This window comes from Ursus americanus, chromosome 20 (genome assembly GCF_024610735.1).
Source record: "Ursus americanus isolate L20-20 chromosome 20, mUrsAme1.1.p, whole genome shotgun sequence".
In the NCBI taxonomy this organism is placed as follows: domain Eukaryota; kingdom Metazoa; phylum Chordata; class Mammalia; order Carnivora; family Ursidae; genus Ursus; species Ursus americanus.
The window spans coordinates 3,316,232-3,337,326 of NC_142146.1; the positions used below are offsets into that span (position 1 = coordinate 3,316,232).

Here is a 21,095-nt window from a genome sequence, read left to right on the forward strand (position 1 = left end):
CTCCATGTCTGCTGAACACACTTCCTGTTAAGACGTGAAGACCCACCCACCCAGTGAGTCGCTCTAAAGAATTATGGATGAGAGAATGCCCTGTTTTCACTTATTTTTACCATGGGATTTTGTCTTTGGTTAAATTCACTTGTCTCTTTCAAATCTGGGCATGAGTGACAAAATCATACTAGTCAGCTGACTGCTGAAAGTATGATATTATTTGATTTTGATATTTGCTGTTTGTAAATGTAAGCCTTTGTTACCAGATTAGAAAAAGATGAAAATGATTCTGCAAATATTCAGTATCATCAACAATCAAAGGAACTGAACACTGTCTTCTTACCTTCACTGTGGTGGGAGGACAGATTGGTGAAGTCTTTCCGGGAGCAGTTTTATAATAGGTGTCCAAATTTAAAATACATATGCTTGGACACCTAGCAATTCTACTTCTAAGTGTGTTTGAGGAAATAGTGGGCAGGTGGGAATAGATATGTGTATAAGAATTTTAACATTTATTTGTTTATTTATTAAGATTTATTTATTAGAGAGAGAGGGCGCGCGTGCGTGACAGAGGGAAGGGGCGGAGGGAGAGACTCTCCAGCAGACTCCTGGTTGAGCATGGAGCCTGATGTGGGGCTAGATCCCACAACCGTGAGATCGTAACCTGAGCTGAAATGAAGAGTGGGACGCTTAACTGACTGAGCCACCCAAGTGCCCTGAATTAACATTTATAGTAGCAAAAAAGGTGGGGGCAGGAAACAAGTATTTTTTAATAGAGGATTAAATTATAGCACTTCATACAAGGGAATATTATGATACTGTTAAAAAGGACATTTCATGTTTATAGGCATTGACATTGAGAAAGATTTGTTATATACCACTACATGAGAAAAGATTATGGAACAATGTGTATTGAACGATCCTACTTTTATTTTTATAATATATATTTATGGATGTATGTTTTGAAGTTTGGTTTTACACAAAATTGCTGTTTACGCTGGTTATTTTTTGTAGGAGGATCTCTCCAATTCTAATTTGTACATTGCAGTATGTTTTAAAATTTTACATAAACTTGTATTGCTTTCATAGTTAAAATAGTCAAGATATTTACATTGTGAAGAAAAAAGAATATATGCTTTAAGAGTAGGCAGTATACCGCTGCTCCTTGTGTAGCACCCCTTCCTTATTGGGCTGTCTTTCTAGCATTTGAAGAAGTATGTCACAAGTGATCTCAAATCCATTTTATCTAGTTTGGCACATTTTCCCTCTGCAGTGAGAAGATTGCTCACCTCTGGCATCGTGATTCAGATGTTCCCACTGCATGATAATGAAGCTCTGAAGAAGCTTGAGGACAGCTGGTACACTCGGTTTACTTTAAAGTATCAGCCTGTAGGTATGTGTCAATAACTGTTCTCGTAGAGAAGAACTACCAATGAGACATTGTGATTCAACAGTGGCATTTTCTCAACGTCTTGGGTAGATGTTTAATGCTCTGCTGGGCAAGGCTCACCAGCTGCATGTGGGCAAAAATTGGGGTTGGATAAGATGGTTTACATGACCTATTTAGTAATTTATTTTATTTCTAACACCATTTTGGATGGGCTGAATTACAAGCTTTCATTAAATTTCACCAACACAGGCTATTCAGAGTGGCCTTCATAAGTACATGTCCGAGTTGGAGTAGAACAGATTTTATGAGAATTTCATTTGACTGTGAAAATCTTGTATTTGAAAATTTCTATTTCTTTAGAGCTATTAATTTGAGTGGACCAAGCTGTGCTCATTTTTAGAGGCAGACTAACAGGCCTAAACATCTTTTGAGGTAGTTTATAAGTATCTTGGTGTGTATTACTGAATCTATCCATTTCCTCTGAATAGTTATGAGAGCATCCATTAATTTATTTGATATGTGTTGAACATTACTGTATGCAAACTGACATCAGTATGGATGTTCAGATTTTTTGGCTTAGTTATGTTTTTTAAGCATAAGGATTATTAAGCTGTTAGATTTTACTATAAGCATTGCTATACATATTTCTTTCAAGGGCATTTCTCTTTTGACTTTGTTTAAAGGAATCCCTCTAAAATAATTTTATTTCTAATTTTCATTCCGGAAAACAGCTACTAAAATATTGTAACAGTAAATAAAAATTTGTTTTTAAGATAAAAATTTGAAATTGCCTTTTGAATTTTTTCTTGTATTCTTTGAAAGGAAAATTTTGTTTTTGATAGTTCTAGGTAATACACTAGTTGTTTTGTGTTACACTTATTGCAGTAAATTTAAGTATTGCCTCTAGGACTTGCAGGTGACAGTATCCAGTAGCTGCTTAGAAAGTGAGGGGAAAAGTGAATTGATGGTGAAGGCTAAGCATGGTTGTGGTAGAGGGCGTAAGGCTTTGGGGAATGCTTGGACTGGGGACAGCAGCTGGGGCACAGGTGAATCTTGACCTTCCCCTTAAGATCAAAAGAGGGAGGTCATGTGATTTGGAGCCTAGGACCATGAGCACTTTTTTTTTTTTCATTGTTTTGATATCCTTTAACCCAATTCAGATTGAGGTGACCCGATCATACCTACTATTTTAACATGTTCGTGGGTTAGTTAGAAGACTAAGGATAGGGGAAAATAGCTTATCCCAGTTTAGTCTGACCCATCTGTGTAGACTGATCTGACACATTATCTTAAAGTTTTAACTGCATGTAATTAACCAAGAAAGAATAACCCCATTATTGTACCTCCCCAGCCCCTGCATCGCACCCTGGTCCCAGGGCAGGATGCTTTTACAACTCAGGCAGTTACCCAAGTAGATGCAGCTGGCAAAGGGTGTAGTGTTCAAGACCTCTTTTGGGTTAGCTCACGTCAGTTTCGTAGAATATTTAACAGTGATGTTGCTTGTCCCTTCTTTTGCCCAGTTCTGATTTGAAGGTATAGATAAATGTGTCCCATGGCTGTTCTAGAAGTAAATGTGTAGAATATTGTTTTGTACTTTTGAATAGCTTTTCTTCAGTGTATTGAATCATTTGCCATGGGACATTGATGAAAATTTATATTTTTGGATAGCTGGAGCAGATACTGTGGTTGGGGAGTCTTCTTTGAAAAGAACATCTATAACTATGATATTAAAGTGAGAGAAAGGTAGGGAACATAAATTAAACCCCAAAATTAAAATGGATCATTGGCTATGCTGAGTTTAAGCTAGGATAGTGGAGATTTGGGACAAGCCCCAAGCTGAGTATTTCTTTGGGAAAAGGGCATCCATCAAATAAGGAAGTAAAGAGGAAACAGACCCCGGGTGCCTTTCAGAGCAGCCCCAGCGACTATAGTCTGGGCTCTAAGCTGGGGCAAGTATTGGGCTCGCTCTCCAGGCAAGTGCATGGAAGATGGATTTACCATTGCACATTGATTGGGAAATGAGGGTATTAAATGATCCCCACTTAACTACAAAAATAAATAAGCTTACTTGAAATGGTGAAAGTCTTTGGTAGCCTGTACTTAAGGTCTTTTTTTTCCCTTTCATTGTAGACCGAATTCGTGGCTACTTTGGGGAAACAATTGCTCTTTACTTTGGATTTTTGGAATATTTCACTGTTGCCTTAATCCCTATGGCGGTCATTGGGTTACCTTACTATTTGTTTGTGTGGGAAGACTATGACAAGTATGTGATCTTCGCCTCCTTCAACCTGATCTGGTCCACAGTGATCCTAGAAGTGTGGAAGCGTGGCTGTGCCAATATGACCTACAGGTGGGGGACACTCGTCATGAAAAGACAGTTTGAGGAGCCCCGGCCGGGATTCCATGGGGTCCTGGGTATCAATCCCGTCACTGGTAGGGAGGAACCGCTCTACCCCAGCTACAAGAGGCAGTTGCGCATTTACCTGGTCTCTCTGCCGTTTGTGTGCCTCTGCCTCTATTTCTCCCTATATGTCATGATGATTTACTTCGACATGGAGTCCTGGGCCATGAGTCTACACGAGAGCAGCGGATCCGAGTGGACCAGTGTCCTGTTGTATGTGCCCAGCATCATCTATGCCATTGTGATTGAGATCATGAACCGCCTCTATCGATACGCTGCCGAGTTTCTAACTTCATGGGGTAAGACTTGATGCTTGCATTTATATCTTATTTGCCTATGGGAAATGTTGCTTGGATCATAGGATTCCTATAACTGCTGCTTTGCAAAGCAAGGAAATATCGCTGTGGGCTCAGTATAGAGACATAAGGAGGAATTCATCGGCCTTGCAGGTTCTGATGCTCTCACCTCCTGGTTATTGTGGCAGTCGTAGATGAATGTTAGTTACAGTGCTCCAGGTGTCCTGCTAACTCTTTGTCCATGGTGTCTCATTTTCACCCCCTCAGGACACCATGAAATAGAAGTTATTTCACCGTTTTAGGGATAAAGACACTGAGAGTTAACAATGTTCAGGCAAATTGTAGAGCCAGGCTAATCCAGAACTCTCTGTGTCTAAAACCTATGATCCCAATACTATAATTATGTATTTTTTGTTAGGGGTAAAGAAGATTGAATTATCTTCACATACTTTGGCCAAGTGAACTATGTCCGGTGTCTGAGAACCGATTGTCTAATGGTTTAGAGCACCAAGGATTGCCACTGGCCTTAGTAGAGCGGGTACTCTTGTATATGTCTGTGGTGGCAGAAGGGGAATGGTTATAGTTTTAAAATGGTCTTGACAGGCCATTCACTCTTTATTTATTCACTCAAACAAGTAAGTATGCAATGTTCTTCCCTAGGAAGAAGTCTATATCTTAACTTCATGGACCATAAAGATGTTTAAGTTATTTTTATCAGTCATTTAACAACTACTATTTATTGAGTGCTTTCCTTGTGCTGAAACTGGACTGAGGTTTTGTATTATTTCTTATCCTGACAGTGTCTCTGGGAGGAGGGGGGTCTTAGTGCTGTGTTTGTAGGCAAGGAGGCTGAGTATCGGGAGGTTAAGTGACTTGCCCAAGGACAGACAGTGGCTAAGTAACTGATTGGGGTTCCAGTCCAGACGAGCCTAACACCACCTCTCTGCAAGGTGACACTTCTCTTCAGAATCTTCTTCTTTTTTCTTTTGCCCTGCTGTCTTAGGGCCTGTCCTGTGTCTCCTTTCTGAGGACGGAGATTTGAGTTGCCCTTTAAGTTAATCCTTGTAAGGCACACATACAGAAATTTTATTGCCCTCTTTAGAGGTTGCTATCAGTTTTATTTATTCAGGGTGTTTTTCTAGGTGGCTGTCTATGGGATAATTTGCCAATACTTCCCACGTTTCTTTGTTGCAGTAATACTTTAAAAATAATTCCGGAACACAGTGCTCTTGCAGTACTGTGAAAAATGTGTCCTAAGTGTAGTTTCTTGCTGTGAGATGTTCTTGTGGGTTAAGTGGTAACCGTGAATGACAGTCTGGCATGTTCACTCACTAAGGCTCTGTTGCCTGATGTCTCTGCCTCAGCTCATCTGTCTTTACCCCACGATGGCCTCCCATACTGCGTGCTTATCTAAGAGAAATTCCTCTCCTTTTCAATATTTTAGAGAATCACAGATTGGAATCTGCCTACCAGAATCATCTAATTCTGAAAGTTTTAGTGGTGAGTATAGTTTTTATATACAAATCCATTTGAATTTTGAAACTTATGGGAGGACTGGCTTCTAATTTAAGATCTCAGAGAGTTAATATATTTTGTATAGGCAGGCAAGGTTTCTGGAAGGAGGTAAACTTACAGAGGCAAGAGTGATAAGGAAATAGAAAATTTTTCATAAGTGGGTAATAAAATTCAACAGTTTTAGCAAATTGGACATTAGAAAAGGTGCAAGCAGCCATCCTTACCTAAAAAGTCTTTAAAGGCCTCATGCTAGCACTGGCGATAATTGATATTCCAAATGCAGGTGTTGTCTGGCTGTCCTGGTATCTCTCCGTGACGCAAGGGAGTGCCAGGCCTTGCAGGGAGGGAGGCACTGCTAGTGATGACTCCAGAGAGGTCCCCCTTGCGAGGTCTACAGGACTCTTCAAATGGACAGGGAGTGGGGTAAGGTGGGGTGGGCAGGGAATGAGCCCACCCCGGCTATCTGGGGTGCTGGTTGGGGGTGAGAAAGGCTGGGCCTTGCTCTTACTCTTATGTTGGAATGTAGTAGAGATGTGCTGGAGTCCCAAACCAGTTGGTCCTCCAGGCTCCAGGAAGGTACTAGAGTTCTCCTTTGCTCACCCCTGTGTTCTTTCCAGAGTTTGTGGACATGCTTTGGGAGGAAGAATAGGGAGAAACAAGTCTATGCCATCTTGTCAGGACTGAAAGTCCCCTCATTACATTTTTAATGCTGTGTTTACTGTTTTGCTGAAGTACTGTAAAGCAGTGTGAAATCTTGCTCTCTTTTTTTTTGGCAGTTTAACTTTCTGAATTGCTTTGCCTCGCTTTTCTACATTGCCTTTGTCTTGAGGGATATGAAGCTGTTGCGTCAGGTGAGTGACTAGCAGACGGTATTGGTTTTACAGATTTTAGAGGTTTTTTTCCTATATTCAGATAGTGTAATTGTCTTCACGTTGTTATTTTTACAAATAAAATCTTACATTTTGTATATTTCTAAGCCAATTCTAAATAACCATTTGCAATTGCACTGTATATCATACTCAACTGAAAACAAAGTAGTTGAAGCTAACCAACTTGTAAAATTAATCATATAGTAGTGGAAAATAAAATATATCATTCATCTCAAAGCTTGTAAAAGCAATTCTAATGAAAAAAATGTATTCCGAAATTGAAGTTTTCTGTGTGTCCCTGAGTGAGGGGTGATTGATAGGACTTTAAATACATGTCACTTTTAAATGAATAAGTTGTTAAACTTTACAGACCAGCAGATCCTATGCAATGTTGTGTCTTTTCTGCAGTGTTTAGGAAGTCTGATGTTTATTTTGGTGTGTTGCCATTCTTGGATCACAAATGCCAGTAAATGATATATTGAATATATATTATTGCTATCTAAATTATCTTTTTTATAATTGAGTCAGCTATCAGTAAGGGCTGTTCCTTCTTGGTTTTAATATACTGTGATCGTTAGTAAAAAATATCAAAAGCCTAGGCTTGGGATCATTTTTCAGGAAATCGTATAATCAGAGAAAGAAGATTTTGTAGTTATGGTTCTAACAGCTTGCATAACAGTAAAATTAAATGATGTGTTTCTTAAGAACAATACTACATAGATTGCTACTTTTTTGAAAATTAAAAGTTCAGAATAATACATTTTGGAATTCATAGGTTGGATGTACATACTGTCTTCCGTCCTGCCATTAGTGTATTAGTAAGGTATGACTTCTTATTTCTAGTACATTAGAGAGTCTCCTTTTTTAACAGGAGATGAGGGATGGGGACAGGGGAGAACTTTTTAAATAACATAATTTTAGTACCAGCAAAGGTTACCACTTCTGTCTGTCTGGGGTAAGTAGAAATTGACACAGCATTTCTGGAAACTACTCGGGCAGCTTGCCAAGAACCTTAATCCATCCCTAGTAAATCATCAGAGTTAGAGCAAAGATTCATGTTACACAGGTGTCCAGGGAGCAGCATTGTAGTAGTGAAGGTTGGGAATAATACAGTCAACAACAGTCCATGGCTCCTTGTATTTTTACATGTGATTGGAAAGAAATATCCTAAGATGTTAGCAGTGGTTCCATCATGCTTGTGGAATTTTGGGTGACTTTTTCTGTTTTCTAAGTTTTCTGCAATGAGGGAGGATGTATTCATTTTACAATTTTTTAAGTTTGGCCAAACTGCTTTTTTTCAAAGTTGGCAATATCATGTAGATCATTATGTTGTAGTAAGGATGAGATGACAAAAAACACAATTTTAAGTAAAATTGTTCCCCTGCCAACTCATAATTGATTTATTTCTTATATAATATTATTTATATTACAACTTTTTTGTATTTTAATATGTCTTAACTGTGAAAAAACAATAAATTGGAAATATTATTCTAGCACCTAGCTTTTCTGATACTAGTTTTTATTAATAGCATACTATTTGTTGAAGATTCCATTTTATTTACTGCATGATTATACATGTACCGTGATCTTATTAAGCTACATTGTCAGATTCCATTTGTGTGCTTCTTTTTAGAGCTTGGCCACTCTCTTGATTACCTCCCAGATCCTTAACCAAATTATGGAATCTGTTCTTCCTTATTGGCTCCAAAAGAAGCACCATGTGCAGGTGAAGAGGAAGGTGCAGGCGTTAAAAGCCGACATCGATGCTACGTTGTATGAACAAGTTGTCCTGGAAAAAGAAATGGGAACCTACTTGGTAAGTTTGAATGTTACTGAATTAACCATTGACTAAAAGGGAGTAAGTCACGCACTGAGCGCAACAAATGCGTATATGCTCACTGTCTCAGATGTGGCTACTTTATAAGTGTCTTTCCCGCCAGTGGCCTCACCAAGAGCTACGTTAAAGCTTAAAAAAAGGTGGAACTGGGCATTGAAATGTTGCTGTCTTACATCTGAAGTTGTGCCTAACAGCAGCAGAGGGGGAGTTTGGCCAGTTCTGTTGCCTCTCTGCGGAGGTTTGAGGCGGCCATTGCTGCAAAGATTCTGGAGCCAGGGAGGGATGAGAAGGCTGTGGAGAGGTGGCACATGCCGGCTTGGGCACTGCGATGCCTGCTGGAGACTGAAGCCTGCTGCTGAAACTGGAGTGCCAATCTGCAGATTCATTTCGAATTCGAATTTAGCAGTGGTATGCTAAATACATAACAGTCCCTTTATGACAGAGAATGTCTGAATTCTTTTTGGGCACTGCCAGCAGATCCCTGGCTGTGTGGCCGCTTGTAACAGTTGAAACATCTAGCTCGTGAAACCTGACCATGTGTTCATGGGCAAGGGGTGTCAGGGTCACATCTGCCTTAGGTCACTGTTTCTGCATCCTGCCCCTTCCTTCTTGGCGTGGGACTCTCCTGAAGGAAATAGACCCTGAAGTGGCTCATCAGTGAGGGTCCATTACTGGTAAGCTCTCTTAGTTTTGTCTTCCATCTTGATGAATCATCTTTTGAGTTTCTTGGCTCATGAGTCACTTTTCCTCACGTGCGTACGAGTTTTAGTTGGTACATTCATTTTGAGAAGGAGTATATTCTCTCTCTGCTCACTTTTCCCTGCCTTATTTTCACAACTGTCCCCTGAGCCACTAAGTCCTTAGTCCAGAACCATGCATTTGTAGACCAGAGCTCCCACCTTGTGATGACCTCAGGGATTTTGGAGAGCCAGTGGGTAGCGTGCTGTTGACACAAGCTGTATTTCCAGAGCGGCAGTTGTGGCTTTTTTCAGCCCCCTTTCAGGGGCAGTGGAACACCGTCCTAGCTCCTTTTGTACAAACAGCCTGGCCCCAGTTATGCTGCCCTGGAGTGGGGTGTCTTAGTCCCCTGCTCCATGGGTGCAGATCTAGCTACCTCTGTTGGCCTGTGGATTGGAGTCTGGCCGAGCTCCTACTCACCACCTTGTATTTTGTTCCATTTCTCACCTATGCAGTTTTTCTAGTTTGTGAGAGGTGCTTTGCCTCTGATGAAAATATATGTATGTGCGCCAGCATGTTCTGTCACTGCTGTCTTTGGGGGACGATGTGATTCAAAGTAAAAATTTATAGCGCCCTTGACCAGTAACACGATTCATGTTTATATGTGAAGTGTCAGAGAAAACACAGGCGTGTGTGTGCACATGCGCACGGGAGGAGTTAAAGGAACACGTACGTGCACAGTGTGGTGCCATGTTGCCTGAATTGGTTGAGGACTAGCTTACTGTGGCCTAAAAACTCAGTCTAATTCATGCTGTGTCCAAATCCTTTCCTTGCTTGATCTGGGGAGTGGTATTTCTGGCCATATTTATTTTTCATCCTTCACTCTTTTATGGAAGCCAACCAGCAGTCTTTCCCCCAAGCTCTTTCTTCCATCCCCTCTGCATCCCCTCTCATTTTTAGAGGCCTCTTTTCCCAGTGCCCACCTGGAGCTCCCACACCTCCCACTTCGCCTTCTCCCTGCCCCAACTGTCAGCAGCCCTCCTGACCCAAGCAAACGCTCACATCTTCTGTTGTTCGTGTTCTGTCTTTCCTGCCCCTCACAGTTTCTTGAAATAATTCTCCATATTATTATCTGTACTTCCCTACTTCTCTTCCTGTAATCAGTTAGAATCTGCTTTCATCTCTTCTTTTTCTCTGAATTATTTGGGCAAACAACATCATCCCCTGAAGCGCCCCAAACCAAATTCACACTCTTCTCTAGACCAGTTTCTTCTCCTTTTCCCCTGGCTCGGTGAGTGGTGTACAGTAATTCAAGCAATATGCCCCTTGCCCAAGCAGTTTTAATTGATCTAAGAACTGTATGCTAATAAGGTGATACTGCCAGAATCTTAGACCTCACCTTTTTGGCCCTTCATGACATTTGATAATACCTTTATGAAGGAAGGTAAGAGAAGCATTGCTTTTCCCATGTTAATAAAAGGCAAATGAAGCTCTGTGTTGTTAGTCATTTGGCAACTAAATCAGGAACCAGATTCAAGACTTTGCTTTTCCGGTTCAGTCTTTCTGTCGTTGAGCACAGGCTCTCTAATGTGAAGTGAAGGAAACGGTGCGCTAGTTTCTCTTGTAGGTCCTGGGTCTGCCGGTGAACACTGGGGTTAGCAGTGCTCCTCCTCGGCTTGGTTGCAGGGCCCTGTGTGATCTGACACATTTCCTCTCCCCTTATCCTGTGTGCCCCCATCTACTCTCTCCACTGGAGTGACAATCCAGTATTTGCTATTTCAACTCTCTCCATGTATTGGAAAGTGACTGCTTCTCAGTTACATTTGATCTAGGTCATTGTTTCCAGTGCACTGATCCTTCCCTCTTGGTGTATTTTTCTCCTCACCGAAGTCAATGAACTTAGAATTGTGTTTTCTGTAAAGCTCATCCTGACTGCTGTATGAGAATCTAAAATAATACTACCAAGTTTTGGGGAAAAAACCAATCTGACTGACACACAAAAAACATTATAAAAGTAATACTTGTTATGCACCATAGGGAACTTGGATAATGCAGGACAGAGTAAAAAGTAAGGAAAAAGAAAACCTCCATAATGTCCCTACCGGGGGTAATCCATTAGGGTCTTCTGACCCTGCTGCGTCAGCCACAGGGCTAAGGCCATGTAGTGCCTCGGTCTGCGTTGTGTACCGCTGCCCCTTTCCTGTGAACTGCCAGTTCATGTCCAACTGCATAGCTGCATGAGTATGAATTTTCATGATGAATTCTCCAATTAGAGCAGCATATTGACACACAGCAAATGAATTGCCTTCTAGTAAGCTAGACATTAGTAAATTTGCTAAAAAACATAAAGGAGTGTTACTCTCTACACTGAACGTTTTTGTCTTGGAAAATGCAATTACTTTTCAAGCAGTATTTTATTGATGTTAATGTTTTTATTTAAATGAATCAATGAAAAGTATTTTTTACAGTTTTGAGCTTTAGTTTCAAATATGGTAAATATAACTAGGTAGAACTCCTACAAACAAAAGGCGTTTGGTGTCCTCAGTCATTTTTAAGAGTTTAGGGCCTCAAGGACCAAAAAGCTTGAAACTGCACATCTAGAATAACACCCCTGCCTTTTTTGTTTTTCAAGGCATTGGCTTTGGTGCAGCCAGTTGGTCCCATTGTGTCCTCATAAGATTCAAACTTAGCGACTACTGAAAGGTACCACCATTGTACCTCATCAGGGGGCATGATGTCACATCGCCCCCTGTGTGGGGCTGCCTTGTTTGGTCCCTTGATTGACCTGGTGATAGGCAGATTGCAAAGGCGGTTTTTCACTTTGTAATGAATAAGTTATCTGCTGGTAGATATTTTGAGACTTTGCTGTTTCATATAATTGGTAGCTCTTCAAAAACAGTTTTTAATTGGTTGTTGCTAGTACATGGGAATGCTGTTGATTTTTGTATGTTTTATCCAGCAGCCTTGCTGAATCCTCCCATTATTTCCAATCCATTTTCTTAGATTTTCTATGTAGACAGATATTTTAGCTATAAATAAATAATGGCTGTTTTCTTTCTTCCTTCATCTTTATAGTTATTATCTATTGGGCTTACTAATATGTTCTATATAATTTGGACAGTAGTTACAACAGGAATCTTTCTCTTGTTCCTGATTTTTTTTTTTTTGTCTTCTCATCATCGTCATGTTTGTCACGTGTTTTTGGTAGATAACTTTTTATCAGTTAAAAATGTTTTTTTCCTTATTTACTAAGAGTTTATATTGTGAAGGATATTAAATCTTATCAAATTCTTCATTTATTGCATCTTTTAAGATTATCATGTTAAATAAAGTCCTTTCATTATTTAACATTTTCATTTACAATAATAAATTTCCTAATGGAACACCATGTATATATTTAAATGATTAACTCCACTTGTTTAGTATTTTTTAAAGATTTTTTATTTTTATTTATGTGACAGAGAGACAGCCAGCGAGAGAGGGAACACAGCAGGGGAGAGGGAGAGGAAGAAGCAGGCTCCCAGCCCAGGAGCCTGATGTGGGACTCGATCCCGGAATGCCAGGATCACGCCCTGAGCCGAAGGCAGACGCTTAACGACTGCGCTACCCAGGCGCCCCCGTGTTTAGTATTTTTTAATACATATTGTCATGTTGAATATGTCAGTATTTTACTTAGGGTTTTGTGCCACTTATTAATAATTTTCCTTTCTCAGTCACTGAGGTCAGGGTCCCCATGTTATTTATCATGGTAACTCTTAGCAAGCATTCAATAGAATATGGAATAAGGAACAGTTTTAGAAGAATAGCCAGCCTTTGATGTCTGTGTGCTGCTTGTTGCCCACTTTCTTCCTTGTCCTACACTCAGCGTAGGGAACTCCCAGACATGGTGTTTCTCCAGGGCTGGTTTGAGGAGCCAGTGGGCTGGAGCACCTGAAACCAGAAATTTTGTTTTCATTCATTTAGTAAATAGATATGTAAAATTGTTATAATTTCACAGAAAGTGTTCTTTTTTTGTTAAAATTTTATTTATTTGTCAGAGAGAGGGAGAGGAGAGAGCACAAGTAGGGGGAGTGGCAGGCAGAGGGAGAAGCAGGCTCCCTGCTGAACAAGGAGCCCAATGTGGCACTTGATCCCAGGACCCTGGGATCATGACCTGAGCCAAAGGCAGATGTTTAACAGACTGAGCCATGCAGGTGCCCCTTCTCAGAAGGTATTCTTAATGACTGCTTTGTTCTTAAAATTTTGTAAGGTTGTCTTAGTTGGTCCTTGCTAACTTGCAGCTAATAGGATAGAGTGTGTCTCGCTTAATGTGTTTTTGTTTTAGTATGCAATTATTTACTTTGTCGAATTTGCATTTTTTTTCCTTCTTGCTGTTGGAGTATGTCCCTGCTTTGCTAACTTTACTGGCTCAAAAGTGCTCAGAAGTGTAAAAGTACCGATAAAGTGTTAACATGTGCGTAAATACTGCACTCACTCGCTGTGTGAGGTGGAAATAGAATGCATAGTGTGCTGCTGTGTGGGGTAGGGGCTCCCTGGGTGTTGTATGCTAAAAATGCCAGCAAGACCTGGGCATGCCTTCTGGAGGCTGCCTAGTGGCACATCCAGGAGAATTTGTCTACACATCTCTGCAGAGGCCCAACCTTACACTGTCGGAACTGAAACAGCACAGTTTCGAAAGCCAAATGTAGGCTATCAGGATTTGTTAAGACTGAATTGTGGTAAAAATGGCTTAATAGCTAAGATTTTCACTCTTTCCTAACTTGATTTCTACACTTTTCAGAGAAATGAATCGATGCTCTGTCACTGGGTATATTTTAAAACCACATGTATATGCTGCAACACAGCATAAGGAAGTACTTTCCAGAAACAAATGCAACCAAAGAGTGGTTTAGAAACTACTCACCACTGAATCTCCAGCTGAGCGCCAGTCCCCCACCCCCCCAGATCAGAGGCACCCGTGAGCCTTGAAAATAGCCAGAGACTAACTCAGAGTTCCTGGGTTCATGCTTCATCCACGTACTCAGAGCATCTGAAAGAAGCACTTTCTACCACTCCCAGTACTTACGTTTGGGTATTTTCTACTCTAGTGAAACACAAAACAAGAAAAGAAACTGATTAGAAGTGAAATCTGACCTGCACTAAGCTCAGCCACTGAGCCTAATATCCATGTCTCAGTGAAAGAAGGACTCTGAGATACTGTGATAATAATTATAATGCATTTTAGAATTATTCTATATAATATAGAATATATAGAATATAATATAGAATACTTAATAATATATTATATAGATTATATAAATATATAATTATATATTTATATACTTTATGTAAATTATGACATTTATATATTCTCTATAATTCTATATGTTCTATTATATCATGTATATATTACATATAATTCTACGTAGTTCTATATATTATAAAAGTATATAATAACATATATAGAATATATAGTATATATGTATATATAGTATCTATAGTATATATATTTTATAGTATAGAATATAATATAGAATGTATACATATAAAATACTTGTCACAATATTTTAAAGCAATATATATGTTCTATATTATATAGATATACTAGATAGATATATATACTATATAGATTAATATTCTATTCTATACTATATAGAATATTGATATATATTGTGACAAGTATTTTTATTAAGCTGGAGTTGCCTTTGGCTGTTAGGAATAATGCTGGTATGAACATTTGTGTGCATCTTTTGTATGAACATATGTTTCTTATGAACATACGTTACCATAGGCTAGGTCATATGTTCACTCTGTTTCACTTTTTGAGGACCTGTCAGACTGTTTTCAAAGGCAGTGGTACCATTTTACATCCCTACCAGTCCCATTTTTTTTTTACATTTCTATCAGCACTTGTTATGTTTTGCCTTTTCCCCCCTTCTTAAAATAACTTTCTTTTTTTAAGATTTATTTATTTGAGAGAGCATGCGCAGAAGTGGGGGGAGGGCCAGAGGGAGAGAGAGAGAAACTCAAGCCAACTCCACACTGAGCACAGAGCTGGACATGGGGCTCAATCTCATGACTATGAGATCACAACCTGAGCGAGACCAAAAGTCGGACACTTAACCGACTGAGCTACCCAGGTGCCCCTCCCCCTTTTTAATGATAGCCACACCTAATACGTGTGAAATGGTATTTCATTGTGGGTTTGATTTGCATTTTCTTAATGCCTAAGATACCGGTTGTCTTTTCATGTGCTTTTTGACCATTGTGTCTCTTCTTTGAGGAAATATGTATTCATATTCTTAGCCCATTTTTCATTGGATTATCTGTCTTTTTATTATTTCATTGCAAGAGTTCTTCATATATTCTGAATAGAAATTTTTTTTTTTTAGAGAGTGTGTGTGAGCGGGGTGGGGGGAGGGGCAGAGAGAGTGGGAGAGAAATAATCTTAAGCAGGCTCCATATCTAGGACAGAGCCTGATGCAGGGCTCAGTCTCACCATCCCGAGATCATGACCTGGGCTGAAATCAAGAGTTGGTTGCTTAACTGACTGAGCCACCCAGATGGCCCTGAATATAAATTTCTTATCAGCTATATGATTTGCAAATATATCCTCCCATTCTGAGGGATAGCTTTTTATTTTCTTGAGTGTCCTTTGATGCATAGAAGTTTTTAATTTTGATGGAGTCAGATTTCTCTTTTTTGTTGCTTGTTCATTTGGTGTCATCTCTAAGAAACCATTGCCTTATCTAAAGACAGGAAAATTTACTCCTATATTTTCTTCTAAGAATTTTATAGACTTAGCTCTTACCTTTAGGTCTGATCCATTTTGAATTCATTTTTGTAGGTAGTATGAAGAAGGAGTCCAGATTCATTCTTTTGCATGTGGATATCCAGCTGTCCCAGCACCATTTGTTTTAAAAAATCATTTTTTTCTTCATTGAATGATCTTCGCACATTGTTGAAAATTATAAGACTATAGATACATGGATTTGTTTCTGGACTCTCAGTGCTATTCCTCTATGTGTCTATCCTTATGCCAGTACTACACTGTCTTGATTACTGTAGCTTAGTAGTAGGTTTTCAAATCAGAAAGTGTGATTTGTCTGACTTTGTTCTTTTTCAAGATTGTTTCTACTATTCTGGGTCCTTTGCATTTCCTTATGATTTTAGGATTAGCTTGTCCATTTCTTTAAAAAATGCAGTTGGAAGTTTGATTGGGATTGCATTGAATCTATTCATCAATTTGGGGAGTATTTCCATCTTAATATTAAGTTTTCTTATCCGTAAACATAGAATATCTTTCCATTTATTTAGGTCTTCTTTAATTTCTTTTAGCAATGAGTTGTGGTTTTCATTGTATAAATCTTACATTCTGTTAAATCTATTACTAAATGTTTTATTCTTTTTGATACTATTGAAAATGAAATTTTTTTAAAATTTCATTTTCAGATTGTTCATTGCTGGTTTATAGAAATACCATTAATTTTTGTATGTTGATCTTATATCCTGAACCTTACTAAAGTTTATTATTAGATTGCTTATTATTACACCTAATAATCTTTGGGGGGAGTTCTTTAGGGTTTTTTTTTTTTTAATGTATATATAATGTCTTCTGCAAACAGAAATAGTTTTACTTCTTTTCTTGTTCTGGATGACTCTTATTTCTTTCTTTGCTTTATTATTCTGGTTAGAACCCCAAGGACAGTGTTGAATAGAAGAGCTAAGAGCAGACGTTCTTGTCTTGTTCCTGATCTTAGGTGGGAAGCTTACAATTTTTCACCAGTAAGTATGATGTTAGGTGTGGTGATTCATAGATGCTATTTATCAGTTTGAGGAAATTTTCTACTATTTCTCATTTGTTGAGTGTTTTTATCATGAAAGGGTAAAAGATTTTGTTTTTTTTTCTGTATCTATTGAGATGATTAGATATTATTATATAAAAATATATATTTAGGGATGCCTGGGTGGCTCAGTCAGTGAAGCGTCTGCCTTTAGCTCAGGTCATGATTCCAGGGGCCTGGGATTGAGTCCCATATTTCAGGTTCCCTGCTCTGTGAGGAGCCTGCTTCTCCCTCTGCCTGCTGTTCCCTCTGCTTGTGTTCTCTCTCTTTCTCTCTCACTCTCTGTCTCTGACAAATAAACAAAATCTTAAAATGTATATATCATATAAATTATTATGTATCTATAAAACTTTGTTGTGTTTATTTCCTTTTGCTTGCTTTAGATTTAGTTTACTATTCTTTTACTAGATTCTTAAGGTGAAAATTTTAGTTGTTTTGAGATCTGACTTTTTTTTAAACAAAGGCATTTATACCATGAACTTCCCTCTGAGCACTGTTTTCACAGCATCCTATAAGTTTTGATATATTGTGTCTTAATTTTCATTCATCTCAAAGTATTTTCTAATTTTTCTTGTGATTTCTTCTTTGACTCACTGGTTTTTTAGGAGTATGTTGCTTAATATCCATACAATGTGTGAATTTCCCAAATTTGTTTCTGTTATTTGATTTCCACTTTCATTCTGTTGTGGTCAGAGAAGATATTTTGTATGATTTTTAAGCCTTTTAGATTTGTTGAGAATCGTTTTATGATCATCTATCCTGAAGAAAGTTTCATGTGCACTTGAGAAGAATGAGTATTCTGTTGTTGGATTCAGTGTTACATAGATGTTGATGTGAGGCTGCAAGGGAACAGTCAAGAAAGAATTCTTTTTTTTTTTTTTTAAGATTTTATTTATTTATTTGACAGAGAAGGACAGCAAGAGAGGGAACACAAGCAGGGGGAGTGGGAGAGGGAGAGGGAGAAGCAGGCCTCCTGCTGAGCAGGGAGCCCAACGCGGGGCTCTGTCCCAGGACCCTGGGATCATGACCTGAGCTGAAGGCAGACGGTTAACGACTGAGCCACCCAGGAGCCCCAGTGAAGAAAGAATTCTTGAGACATTTTTGGTTCAGAAAGGTGCTTTCTGTCCACAGGGACAGGACCTGCGGGCAGAAAGAGTTGCACTTTTGCTGTATGAATCTGGTGGTTATATGCGTAATGCTCGAGGGGGAAGGGGACATGCAGGGCTTATTAGATCATAAATATTTCTTCAAATTTCGGCTCGTAACACTACTTATCTTAAGATTTCTCTTGTGCTTATCATGCAGTTTGATATTAACTATTGGTGAGATGTACAGGCAGTCATGAGACCCTTTAAGAATGTAGCAACCAGCACTTAATTTGATCCTTATCAAAATTATGCAGGCCATAGGTCCGCCTACTGGGCTAAAGGTGAACATTTTTCTGCTTCTGTCCTTCATCAGATGTCTGTTAGGTCTCTGTTTTTGTGGTGGGGCATGCCTTCAACACTAAACCGGGAAGTTTAAAATTCTGCCTTAGCATTCACGTTCTGCCTGTGCAGAGGTGACCGTTAGAGCCTTCTCAGATCTTTCCTGAGAGTACTACGCATGATCCTATGCATGTGCCTGGTCTCCTAGATTCCCAGGAAAATGTTGGAGCTTTTCAAACCCCCGTGGATGTCTCATTCCTCAGCTTGCCCTGGCTAGTCTCTTGTTTGCCCTAGCTGCTACCCATTACCTCAGGCAGACTGATGTTTAAAAATTCAACTAACATACCCAGGGAGAAGCCTTTAAGCACGGAAGGAGACTCAGTGAAACTGAATAAAGATGAGCCTTTCGAGTGGGGTCTTCTAGGGTACCACTAACCCAGTCAGATAATGATTTCCCTTTGGGAATGAGGCTTTCAAAGATCTCCAGCCCCACTCTGCTCCCACTGGTCCTGGGAGTGCATGCTGTTTTGGGGTTTTTTTTTCAAGGTTGCTGCAGAGCTGGGGAGGAGGAAATGAGACTAGAGTAAGTTAAAATGCCAGAAGATTGAGTTGTTTATCATGACTGTATGCGGCCAGAATTGCTACAAGCCTTTGGTTAACTTCCAGAGTATCCGAAAAGTTGGTTCTCACACATTTTGCCATTTTTTCCATTTTCCTGGAGGGGCAAACTTCTGGAGGTCCTTATTCTGCCATTTTCAGTGGCATCACTGATATAGGAAAGACATTAGGGTTCGAAGCCAGCTGCCAAGAAAGAATTCTTGAGATGTCTTTGGTGTAAAAAGGTGGTTTTATTAAAGCACGGGGACAGGACCCATGGACAGAAAGAGCTGCACTGAGGTCATGAGGAGTGACCCCTTATATGCTTTCAAGTTGGAGGTTAGGGACAGTGTAAGCCTCCCAGGTATTTTGGAAGCCAAGTTTCCAGGATCCTGAGGAGACTAGCTAATGTTAGGAAAAGGTCTTTTATTACTGTTTAGTAAACCCTCAATCATGAGATCCTTTAGATGGATATGCTTGGGTCATATGCTTGGAGGATGATTGCCAACGTGTATCTTGGTGAACGGGGTGGGGGGAGTGTTGAGATAAAGGAAGTTTCCAAAGGAATTTTTATGTTAAAGTAGACTTACAGCATCCTGGGGGTTGGGCCTCACTTTGCCTTTTGCCCTTAGCAAAGTATTAACATTGAGGCAGCTGAGTTCCTAGAGGAAGGTCACCATGCCTATTGCAAGGACTTGTCAATGGACTGTAAGTAGTGAGGAAATTTAATAATTTTTCTTTTGCCTTTGTTTCCCACATCATCACCACCTTCAGTTTTTTAATGGAAGGTCAGGGACTGAGATTCTGGGGTACCCACGGTGTGAGGGGGGCAGTCATGTAAGATTTCTAATAGTGATGTTGAATCATTTCTTTTCAGTTGATCAAGAACAAACATCTTTAGCTTTGCTGTTATTATGTAATAATTCAGTGACTTGGCACAATGAAATGAGTGGCTAAATCATTTTTTCCATTCTTTCAGGGACTTAAATATAAAATTGCTTTTGAATTTATGTAAATTCTGTTGTCAAGAAGAAGAATTTGGGAGGAATTCTAAGATTTTTTTTTTTTTTTTTTTTTTTGGTTGGAGGCCAGTGCCTTGGGTAGTATTGCAAAATGTTGTTCCTATTATATGATATTAAAACAATGCCTGTTTTTTCCTTGTGCTTTACATTTTCAGGGCACCTTTGATGATTACTTGGAATTATTCCTTCAGTTTGGTTATGTGAGCCTTTTCTCCTGCGTTTACCCACTAGCAGCTGCCTTCGCTGTGTTAAATAACTTCACTGAAGTTAATTCAGATGCCTTAAAAATGTGCAGAGTCCTCAAACGGCCATTCTCAGAACCTTCAGCCAATATTGGTGTATGGCAGGTAATTATTTGAGAGAAAATTATTCCTTTGGGAAAAAAAATAGCAAAATGGGGCCTTATGATTAAAAATAGAAGTGTCAAGGAGAGATTTGGAAAAACTGGATGTTATCCTTTTTTTTTTTTTTTTTTTTGGCCATAAGCTAGCTATGTGACTTCAGACAGTTATTAACTTTTTCTGGGCCTTGCTTTCCTTGTTTTTTCCTTGTTTTTAAAATTAGGGATGGGCTGGAGGAGGTAAATTATAATTTCTGTGACCCCTTTGAGATGTAAAATTCTGATAGTTTTATAGGAAAGTAGCCGCTGTTATTTCACCCATTGGGTGATAATGAGGCCCTCCCACTGCAATGTCAATGCAGATCATGTGGGGAGCCTGGACTTCCACCCTTACCCAGCAATAATGAGATTCCCTTTCCGGTTTCTGCTGGGGTGATCTCAGATAAAGCCTAATGGAAAGTCAGACCTTTCGTCACCACCCAGCACAGCAGAGGCCATATGGGAGTGCACATGAGGCATTTGTACCCCTCCAAGCAAAAGAGGTATCAGTAGGGGGGCTAGGGGGAAGCCAGAACTCTGATCCCTGTCCAGCAATGATAAGGATCCCATCCCCCACCTTGGGTGTCAGTGGTGTCCAAATGGGCACCCTAACAAGATGTTGTCCCTTCTTTCCCTGCTGGAGCGGTGTTAGAGGAACCAACTAAAACAAAAGTTTTAAATAAAATATAGAATCCTTGAACACCCAAAATGTCCAGGCTTCTACTAAGAAATCATCATACCAGGAACCAGGATGGTACCAAAAAAGTGACACAGTCAGTAGATGCTACCATCAAGGTGACGGATGTTAGAAATATCAGACAAAGATTTTAAAGCAGCCTTGATAAAATGAATACATCTAAAACAGATGGA

The 21,095-nt window shown here is 39.4% G+C and overlaps 1 protein-coding gene across 5 annotated transcripts in view; it reads left to right on the forward strand.

Annotated features, from left to right (window-relative positions):
• The window catches only part of ANO10 (anoctamin 10), a 237,082-nt gene that overhangs the window by 32,938 nt on the left and 183,049 nt on the right, over window positions 1–21,095 (forward strand). For all 5 annotated transcript variants that reach the window (XM_087870040.1, XM_045798360.2, XM_045798359.2 and 2 more), the window contains 6 exons: window positions 1,265–1,384; window positions 3,512–4,081; window positions 5,523–5,578; window positions 6,370–6,444; window positions 8,096–8,278; window positions 20,002–20,193. In XM_087870040.1, coding sequence (XP_087726166.1) covers window positions 1,265–1,384; window positions 3,512–4,081; window positions 5,523–5,578; window positions 6,370–6,444; window positions 8,096–8,278; window positions 20,002–20,193 — 1,196 coding nt within the window. The remainder of the gene's footprint in view (window positions 1–1,264; window positions 1,385–3,511; window positions 4,082–5,522; window positions 5,579–6,369; window positions 6,445–8,095; window positions 8,279–20,001; window positions 20,194–21,095) is intronic.